This window comes from Candoia aspera, chromosome 5 (assembly GCF_035149785.1).
Source record: "Candoia aspera isolate rCanAsp1 chromosome 5, rCanAsp1.hap2, whole genome shotgun sequence".
Taxonomy (NCBI): domain Eukaryota; kingdom Metazoa; phylum Chordata; class Lepidosauria; order Squamata; family Boidae; genus Candoia; species Candoia aspera.
Window position 1 is genome coordinate 95,297,051 of NC_086157.1, and position 10,748 is coordinate 95,307,798.

At 43.1% G+C, this 10,748-nt stretch overlaps 1 protein-coding gene across 1 annotated transcript; it reads right to left on the reverse strand.

Annotated features, from left to right (window-relative positions):
• Positions 1–1,393: 1,393 nt before the first annotated feature.
• SHISA2 (shisa family member 2) lies at positions 1,394–9,977 on the reverse strand. Its single transcript, XM_063304460.1, has 2 exons — positions 9,623–9,977; positions 1,394–2,056 (listed from the first exon to the last, which is right to left on the reverse strand). The coding sequence occupies exons 1-2, from the start codon at positions 9,951–9,953 to the stop codon at positions 1,503–1,505; spliced, it is 885 nt and encodes a 294-aa protein (XP_063160530.1). The 5' UTR covers positions 9,954–9,977; the 3' UTR covers positions 1,394–1,502.
• Positions 9,978–10,748: the final 771 nt, after the last annotated feature.

Here is a 10,748-nt window from a genome sequence, read left to right on the forward strand (position 1 = left end):
GGTTCAATGCCATTTAAACTTTTTAATTTCCATGAAAACCTCTCCAAATCTTTTACATGGAAATCTGTGGACTGTCACATTCCCATCTTAAGTATTTCTATACTGCTACCATTAATTTCTAATTCTTCTGGTGGTTGCTAATTTAAATCTTTCTCTGGACTCCATGTTGAGAGCTGTGCAGGATTTTCCATGCATGCTATTATTTGGACTGTTTTTATTCACATTAAATATGAATCCCTTTTCTCAGGTCCAAGTCAAGTCTTGTGGTGTAGATGTGTATCATTCAAATATAGCAGGAGTTAGGAACATGTTGGATGAAGTAGTGGCTACAATTCACAAATCTCATCTTACTGACATTCCCAAATGCAGTTTTCAAGGGCTGCAGTAGCCTTTGTGAGCAAATACAGTGAACATCGAAATGCACAGATCAGTAAAACAGATATTGGGTTTTTTGTGGGTATTTTAATTGGAATAAATTATTTACTGTGATCTGAAATGCCTGAGATAAATAACATTTCTGCAAGGTGCTGAATGTTCTTGACCATGACCATAATCCAAAGGACTTCACAGACATCTTCATGCTCCTGAGGGGGTATGTCACAGTGGCCGAATGCTTAGTGAGAACATTTTGAAAGGCAATTTTAAATGGAGTAATGAGGAATTGCTATTTGGAAGGGGAGGTTATGAAATAAATCCCGCTTCCTCGTTTCTGCACTGAGCAGGGATGGTTTAGTTCCTTAAATCCCAGTCTATAAATCAAAAATTGAAGTCCATTGGAAAATAAACATAGTATGAATAGGAAAAGAAAACATATGAAGCTGCCACATATGAGGTCAGATTATTTGTCCATCTTAATTGGCTCTCCAAATTCTCCAGCAGAAGATCTTTCAAATCAACTGCTACAGAACTCTTAAAAAGAGAGGGGGGAAAAAGATGGACATCAGGACTGAATATGGACTTCCTACAGTGGAATGACTACATTTTTACCACTGATCTAACCATGAAGTTCCTAGGGCTGTGTAATGAACAAGCACTGCACCATTTAACCTACTACTGTGAAACATGATTGTCGGTACAACAATGTGAAGAGTAATTGTATTTAGGACAAAAAGGTAAGACAAGACACTCCTAAAATACTGTCTCGTCTCATTACAAAATGTTTCCAATTCCCCAGGTAAATACTGCTGACGAGACGTACCTGAGGGGCATTTAATCACTCATCCACGCAAGGTCGCTAACAGAAATGCAGCTGCCACCTTCAGCATAATTCTTAGCTTTTATAAATTATATGCTGGAATGGAGGCATTCCCTAGAAATGCTAAAAATTGCTATTTTTTGCAACTGTATCCAATGAAAACCAGATATAAATACTGTCTGACATGCATGGGTTTTCCAAAATTATTTACAAGTTGTTATTTTGTACAGCTTGATGTTATTACTACACATTTGCTTGATGCGTCAGTGTGACTGGCTTGGCTCCTTCCTTCCTTCTTTCCTTCAAGCTACACAGTCACTGCTGGGTACATTTTCTGTTCGCTATTGCTGTGGGGATATGGCGATTGAATTGGCCTGTACCCACTCTGCAGGCTATCCAGGAAAGGTGGGACAGAGGCCATGGGCACAGAGTCATGTTGCACAGCATACCCCACATATTGCGGGTGCAAATACTGCCCTTGATGAGGCACTATCTGTGTAGCCTGCTGGCAGTTCAGTACTGAGAAATTAGTTGGCATGTTGACATATACATTATTCATGGTCCCCTCTGGTAAACAGCAGTTAGTTTGTGATCTGGTGGGAGCAGCCCTGGCACCAGAGTTGGCACTTGAGCTGGAGCTGGCAGCTGTGCTTGACTGACGTGAGGATGATCCGCGGGAGGTGCTGGCGCTTGGAATCATGGGAATTGTCTCCATTATCCGGTTCCCTCCAGGAGCCCGGCTCTGCTGTGGCTCTTGCTTGGGTCGCAGACACCGGCAGCAGCAAGCAGCTACGAGGGATCCCAGGATGATGAATGCCACGAAAACAGAGCCCACAATAAGGAATGGCACATAAATAGGCACTGCCAACAGAAGAGAGAAACTTGTGAAGAGATTCTACCAGTACAAAATAGATACGACAATGAGACAACATTTGAGACTACTTTTCTTACCTCCAACAAGGCAAAAGAAAACACGGAATTGCTAAAGCTGTCTTCCCAACCCTATGAACCCCAAGTATGCTGAACAACAGTTCCCAAAATAGCAGAGCATGTGGCTGAGAATTTCTTTTCCCCCTGCTGTTCAATCAGGTCCAGTCCTCGGCAGCTGCCTAGACTAGTCCCTGCCGTTTTCTTGGCAAGGTTTTTCAGAAATGGTTTGCCATTGCCTCCTTCCTGGGGCTGAGAGAGAGTGACTGGCCCAAAGTCACCCAGCTGGCTTTCATGCCTAAGACAGGACTAGAACACACAGCCTCCTGGCTTCTAGCCCGGTGCCTTAACCACTAGACCAAACTGGTGTTTTTTTTTATTCCAACCTGGGAATTCAATGTACCTGGAAGGAACCAGGTTTGGAAAACACTAGCTTTTTGAGTTGTTTCACAAATGCAATAGGTCCTGGAATCAGAAACTACTTAAAGCCCAAGAGCTGTTGCCAAAAATGGCACATGCATGACAAGTTCTCCCTGTTTCCCCTCCATTACCCATAACTACTGAAATAAATGATACAACATCATGCAATAATTTTCCTCTTGCCATCCCACCCTTATCATTATTCCTGCTCTTCCTCTTGCTCATGGCAAGGCGCTTGGAGAACTCCTTATTGACAACATCTTGACAACAACCCTGTGAAATAGGTTGGGTTGATAGTACACAGCCAGCTGGGGATCTGAACCTGAGTCTACTAAATTCCACCAGATCTCACTTAGTAGACCTATCTAGAATAGCACTGTTCAAAGCAAAAATCAATAGTTAATAAAAGTGACTTTTTAATTAAAAAAAATACTGAAGTACTCCCGTAGTGTGATCTCTACTAATGTCAATGTGATTTGCACATATACATATACACAAGTAAGTTAGGTCAAGCCCTACTCCTGTTGACACTGGAGAAATTGTACTTTGTTGTTACTAATCAGAAGTGGTTTGCCATTGCCTTCTTCTGGATTCACCCCTACGCAAACCTAAATGAGATTAATCACTTTCTGCAATATGCAGATTTTTCAGGAATAAAAAAAGGGCAAACTTTTGAGTCAAACTCAGTTCCTGTTAACTGGATGAACACAATTATCAGAATGGGTTGCCTTTGGTTTATTTCAGAATGTTTTATTGGTTTCCCAGCTTAGCTTCCCCTTGAAATTCTTAGATGGTCCCCCATTCAAATACTACCTGGAGCTAAGCCTGTTTAGCTTTCTAGATCATCCAAGGTTAGTTAGCTGAATAACTGGCTCCAATTATAATATAACTTCTGATGAATTCATAAATTTTAAGGAAAAGAACACTGCTGGAAAGCAATTAAAAGGTCAAAAAGCTAGGTTTAATTTTGGAATGTAAATAACACATAGGCACAATTCTGAAGTAATGCTATTTATTCATTCATAAGATAGCAACACCTAGATTAGATTGTTATATGAAGTGATGTATTACTTTTGGTCCTTTTTGTTAAAGAGCTTCATTTTTCCTAGAATTTTCTTTTTAATTAGAAAATCAATATAAAATACTATTACTGGAATGGTATGTCTCTTTGAGACACAATTTGCTTGAGATGTTATAGGAAATGCTACCATCTAGAAAATATTTGCTCTTCCTGTCATGGAGGACAAGGGGAGAAATGCAAATTCAACATTTCATAAAGTATGAAAGAGATTCTGGGCAAGATTAACGATGACTTAAGACATATCTACTATTTCCCCCTTTTGCCAATGAGTCAATATGGCCAATGGCAAGGGAATTGAGGTTCAAAACAACTGGAGGCCATCAAGTTACCTACCATGGGTCTAGAGTATGCTGCTCTGGAATTTCTGCAATTTGAAGAGAATTAGCAGTTAAAATCAGGTGTTCTTTCTGGCACAGAAGAGAAGCAGTCTCCCCAGAGTATTCCTTGAATGAACACGCATCAAGCCAAAGTAGTGTTTCCTTTCAAGGATATTCTTTTTTAAAGCTGAAGGGTACAGCCTCCTAATGTCCCATGACTTTCAGCATAAAATACAGCATGCCTTAGCTGTCATACTGGCTGGATCACAAATCAGCCTAGGATGTTGTATTAATCCGGCCAATATGATTATTAATGGTTCAGTGCATTGTTCAAATGCAGAAACTTAGTTTAATTAAGTACTGTAAACTGTGATTCTTAGCCACTGGTAGGCATGCTGTGTAAACATAATTGGTGACTCAGAGATGGAAGGAGAGACAGTTTGATGTACTGGTTAAGGGACCAGGCTAGACACTGATAGGCCGTGAGTTCTAATCCCACCTTAGGCACAAAGCCAGCTGGGTGACTTTGGGCTAGTCACTGTCTCAGCCCAAGGAAGAAGAAGGCAATAGGCAAACCACTTCTGAATTTTTTCTAAAACTTCAGGGACTAGTCCAGGCAGTTGTTAGTAATCTGCTCCCTAATCTATATAAGTAGATTTGCCCATTTCCCCTCATGGGGTGCTCTTCACATATTTTACACCACAGTTACCATCACACACAAACACTGGGCATACTAACTATGATATTTTTTACCCCAAATATCAGACTGGAGAAGGCTAAGGCAATTCAGCCATCCATTAGCCCCCATCTCTCATCTGCAATATGAGAGTAATACTGACCTACCAAAGAAGATTAAAGTAATGTATGTGAAAGGCTTTGATCACTGCAAAGAACTCGGTTAATGCTAAAATAACTCTCATATGCAATTAAGTAAATTATCCAAAATCCATATAAGATAATACCCTTAGTCGAGCAACTGAAGGTTTACAAAATAGTTTCAGGCTTTCAAGAACATTTCAACATTGTTTACCCAACATGCTATTCTTAAATGTGGTTGGCTAGTCTATGGCTAATTGTGTCCTGTGAACATAGCATTAATGAAGGAAGATGATTAAAATCTGGAGGGAGGGCAGGCGTGAGAAAATGCTAAGATTAATATTTGGGACATTTTTGTAGCAGATTACGTTTTTTAATCCATGCAAACTGGGCCATATGAGTTTCTGACATGGTTTTAGGTTGCATCAAGGGTTCTCCCAAAACTTGCTGGAAAGTAGAATCAGATAATAGCAGGTCCCTAGTTTCTGAAGTATAAAATCCAACCTGAAACAAGAATAAACACTGGATGGAAAGGGTCCATGCATAAAGGGAGAAGAACCTGGAAGAGAGACTCCCCCCAAAATGGGTTTCCACCTGAGAGCCCCCTATCCCAACTTTCAGCCAGCATGGTATCCTCTAACTATGCAAGAATAAAAATCCCTAAACCAGTTTGTTGGGAATAAAACAGTTGATCAGTCAACAGAGCTCTGAGTCAGATCTCCAGAACAATCAGGTCCCAGGTATATCGATTTTCTCCTGTGCCTAGCTAGGTGGCAGCAACCAGCTGACCTTAACTGGGCTTAGAAACTAAACCCAGTCAGGCTTGGTTAATATTTTGATGGGAGACCCATCAAGGAATGGTATACCACTTCCATTTTGTTGCCAAAACTACAGGAGAGGTACTGTACATGAAGCCACCAAAAGTTCAACTTGAAGTTGTTGTTTTTACCTTCCCTTCTACTCAATTCAGATAGATTGCAGTTCAGCAAAGCATACCTGATCAAGGTTGGAAAACTTAGTACAGCTATACAGTTATTTATATACAAAGGAGAAAACCTGAGTCAGAGCATTTGGGAGCACCGGTTAGCTATTTCTTAAAAGCTGTTGCATCTTTTCCTAAGTGAAAACCTTGTTTAAGGGGCTGCTGATGGTGTTGCACATGTATCCACATGTACTCTGAATCACCTTTTCCCTTTCAAATCCAGATCATCGCACAATCCTATCTTCTCAGTTCAAAATGCCACCCTTCGTTTGAAGCTGGGCAGAATGGGTTCTGTCTCACTGGGTTCATATACCAAGCTAAACTGAAAATGTTATCTGCTTACTTTTACCTCAGTGTTTTTTGTGAACCCAGTTCTCTGTGACATAGTCAGTAAGCCATGACTTGGTTTTACTTGAGGGACAAGAAAATTAGAGGACATGGATGCAAGTTTAGGGGATGGAGAGGTTGGTGCAGAGAGGCAACAGCAACCAGATGAGGCAGAATGTAGGAAAGGAGGACAAGAGATGGCACAAGAGACAAGGCAGATAGGGGCTACTTAAATTTATCAGCAGTGAGGAAGTGGTCAGGGTTTGCATATGGGAGATATATTGATGGCTTAATGTGAGATCCCTGTGAAACTGCTAGCAACTGGAACTGTGCAACACTTTTTATTCCAGAAATTGGAAGACACAGCTGCTTTAAAGAGCTGCAGATAGGCATCTCATGGGCTCAAAAACACTTCTTTGGAAAAGAATTTGAAGCACAGCCTTTTAAGTTAATCCTGGCTCAAAACCTCCTGGTGCATCCTTTCATCAAAAGAGTCCTCCCTCTCCCTCCCTTTTCTTGGAGACTTTAGTCTCCAAGAAAATTCTCACAAAGCCACATTTTAGTGGAGATACTTCCTTATTGGCTCACATACATCTGCTCTGGAGCCCAGCAGAAACTATATTCCTGTGGCTTCTTATCCCCAACAGCATTATTATATTAAGTAATATTATCATCAGTATCCCAGCACATAAGGAAAAGCATCCACTGTGACAGTTTAGCAGACCAGCAGGTCTATGAACAGTGTTCTGCCAGCAGGACTTTAATGCAGGACTCCAACTAAGAGATTATCCTCCCTGAAGTAGATGAAGCAAGTGAAGTAATATAGATGTCCCTTTAAAAAGGGGACCCCACCCCACAAAATCATTCACCAGAGTCTAAAATTAATTAACAGGACCACTAATGGATATGGATATCCTGTTAGGTGGTTTGCATTTATAACAAGCTTCTGGCATATGAAGACCCTAGTTGAATTGAGGATCCAGACTTCCTTTCATAACTTAGGCAATTGATCAAGTTGGGTTTGTCCAGAAGATCCTACTGAGGGTGGTGAACTTTCTTGATCCTGGAGAATGCATGCACTATTGATTATACAAATGTAATACATAATCCAACAGAAATACACAAATATGGGCACAAAGAAACACTTCATGAGTTTTAGATGACTGGTTAAATTAATGCATTAGATATACATTTGAGCAAACAAAAAAGTTCCCAAGGAAAAGGCATTTTTATTTATATCCCACTTTTTCTCTAATAGCTCAAGGGCTTTCTTGTCCATTTTACACCCAACAACCCTGTGAATTAGGATGGGTAGAAAGTGACTGGTGCAAAGTGACAGACTGAAGTTTCTGTGGCTGAAGGGGGATTTGAACCTGACTTTCCCCAACTCTTGTCCAACAACACTTTAAGGAACATACCATACTAGTTAATTACACTGTTATGTCACAGCAAGCTTCTGCTTAAAAGAGCCCCCCCCCCCTCCAAACCCCTGTGACTTTTACTGTCTACTGTATTCATAATTAACTGCACAATCCAGTAAGGGAGCATTCTTTTAAATCTATGACTTACTGGGATATGACTCTTTTGGATTTTAGCCCCTGTGTTTATTAACCGATTGTTTTTCACTTCACGTTCTCAAAAACAAAAATACCCCCCCCCCCATTACTTCTTTAACAGTATGCAGTTTACCATGCAGGTCATTAATACTGCAGCAGAACAAGATATGAAGATGGATTACAGAGATCTACTTCAGGACTACTTTAAAGACATTGTCCCGCCATGTTTCCTGTGGGGTAGTTCAACAAGCCTTAACTGTACATTTTTGCTCAAAATCAGGGAATGGCAATAAAACCTTACACATGCTAAAAGTTAGATCAGTTGGGTTAAGTGGGATTCACCCCCAGCTAAATGACTTTACAAAGGCAGCTCATAGGCTTTTAAAACTGAGACATCATCAACTCAGTTACCTACCACTGGTCATGCACTTATACCATGAACATCTTTTTTCCATGTCTCCTTTTATGACTGTTCCCTTTTCAATCTCTGCTCTTAACACACAAAGTTATGGCTACATTTTCAGTTGCCTTCTGCACCATGATGTTCTTCATGCTGTTGAGCTATGATGCATTTCTCAGTCCTGAACCTTAAGCCATTTATTGCAGTTTTGAAAACATCCCAGAATAGTGACTTCTGACACTGAAAAATCTGCTGAGTGTTAACTGCCTTGTAGAGTGTACAAACTGTTTTCTCAGATTATTTGGGTCACAAAAGTTTAGGAGGAAAAAAGAATGAGGACACTGAAACATCAAAGCAATAAATGGAGCTTTGCACATGGATGAAATACATTTTTTATGTACTATGATGATGGTACAGTAATTCTTAAGGGGATTTGGAAAAGCTTGGAAAACTTGTCTGGAAGTTTCAAAAAGTTTCACAGGTGGAATACCTGTAGATATATACAAGAGGCTTGTTTTGAAATTACTGTCCCTAAATTTTACACAAATGCAGGTTTAACGGCATTCCTGAACTTAAGATAACTACACAAATGTTAATGTTGAGTTTGTTTGGCAGAATGCTCTAAACTTCTGTTGTCACGTGACTGGATACAAAGAGGCTAAATAAAATGCATTTCAATTTAAAATACATGTTTTCCATCCCATCAACAATACCCATATGTATCCAAATAACCCAAGTGCTTTGTGTTAGATGAGAGCCTGTTCTTATGTCACTTTCAAGTTCTGCACATTTAATAACTTGAGGGTTTTTTTAAGTATCATTTGCACATTCCATTGAAAAAATTATTATTTCCGTGCCACAAGTACATGCACATGTGATATGCATTAAGCGCTACTGAAGTCACAGAGGCAAATATGCAGGGTCTTGCCATGTGCTCCTCCTGCTGAGCCAGGTAAACAGGTAGATCTGTTTTGAATGCAATAGCCCATCCTGGTGCCAAAGGTGGAGCTAGCGCTGGATCTAAAGGCTGAAGTCCAAGATCCCCAAGGAGAATCAAGGACCAACGCGAAGCAGGATAACCACATCTGGCATTAGCACCCAGCCTGACCACAACCAGAATATTCAACAAGTTATAGCAGTGTTTCTCAACCGTGGCAACTTTAAGAGGTGGGGACTTCAACTCCCAGAATTCCCCAGCCAGCATATGCTGGCTGGGAAATTCTGGGAGTTGAAGTCCCCACCTCTTAAAGTTGCCACGGTTGAGAAACACTGAGTTACAGTCTCAAACTGGCTGATTGGGCAAGTACCTCACACTGACTCATATTCATTTATCTATTATCAGAAGTATTATCTTCTATAAAAAATGCATATTCCCAAGCAAAATGGTGCTCACTGCCCTTTGAGTTGTGTACTTCCCAACATCTAAAAGAAATAGCAAAATCATTAGATCCAAAGGAAAAAACCGCCCAGAGTCGTTGCAATACGAGATGGGCGGTAAAGAAATATGATTGATAAATAAATAAAATAAGGTAAAGTTGGAAGATAGATCAACAGGAGAAGAGCCATGCCATTGTGAGAATACCAGGCTCCTCGCTTCGTACCTGCTGCGCTGTCTGGCGCGTCTTTGTCCGGCCGGCCATGCTCCGCTCCGCCCTGCTGTCTGTCGTTGTCACACATGCCCTGATCCAGGCGGACCTCCGGGCGAGAGCAGCAATAGCGAAGCGCACAGGTGCCGCAGCAAATGGTGGCGTCGCCGTCGTCAAAATGCTCCGGGCACTGGAAACCTTCCCGCCAGGACGGCCCGTCCTGCCAGCCGTGGCAATACTCGCCGCTAGCCAGCGCCCCCCTCGCCGTCAGTCCAAGCAGCAGGAGCAGCAGCAAAGGCCGCCTTCCCGGCGCCGCCAGCAACTGCGAACGCCGGCCCCGCCACATGGCACCGCGAGGCGGGCGGAGGACCGCGGCGGCGCCCGGCCCGGCTTCGGAGGCTCCGTCAGGGACGCCGGCCGCCCGCTCCTCTTCTGGCTGCCTGGATTGACACAGACGGCAATTACAGAAGTTTGTGCGCCCGCGAGAGAGAAGGAAAGAGACGAAAAGAGGCAGAAGCCGGCTCGAGGAAGGCGTGCTCCCCTGTGAAGTCAGGCGTAGCGTGCCGAGGGTTGGGTGCCGGAATAACTACCAGCGCACGACCCCTTAACGAAGCGCCGGCTTGCTGTCACCTCGCTGCAGCAGCAACGGGCGAGGACCGGGGGAGGAGAGGCTACAGGTTGTCGGGCCAGAAAAGAGCCTGCCGTCTGCGGAAGGGGTCGGGCTGAAGGAACCCTTAAACAGCCCGCAGTCCACCCGCTCCCGGCCGACACCAACGGGAAGCTGAGAAGCCCAGTGGAATGCAGAGCCGTATCCTCAGGTTCCCCTCCTCGACCGAGTCACTCGGCGACGCCGGGGCTTCTAGCCCCCCTTGGTCGCTCCGCGAACTCTTGGCTGTCGAGGACCTTCAGCACCTCGTGTGGGGCTTCCTTTGTCATTAGTCCGAGGGAGGCCACAGATGCTGGATGCGTGGGCACGACTAGGGAACACGAGGGCGCAGCCCGACGAAGCTACACAACTATCCCAGCCGTGAGGAGGGGAAACACCGTCGCCCTGCCCAGAAGGCAGCGCCCTCGGCAGCGAGCCCCTCTTACAGACGAACAGGCAGGAAAGGCGAGCCTGGGGCAGCTGTCCCCAGACAGG

What these genes read in the sequence shown, in the direction of transcription:
- SHISA2 (XM_063304460.1), bottom strand. Translation starts at nt 9,953, where the DNA reads ATGTGGCGGGGCCGGCGTTCGCAGTTGCTGGCGGCGCCGGGAAGGCGG. An exon ending in CGCGCCAGACAGCGCAGCAG is followed by an intron (nt 2,057 to 9,622) that starts GTACGAAGCGAG and finishes TTCTGTTGGCAG; the next exon opens with TGCCTATTTATGTGCCATTC.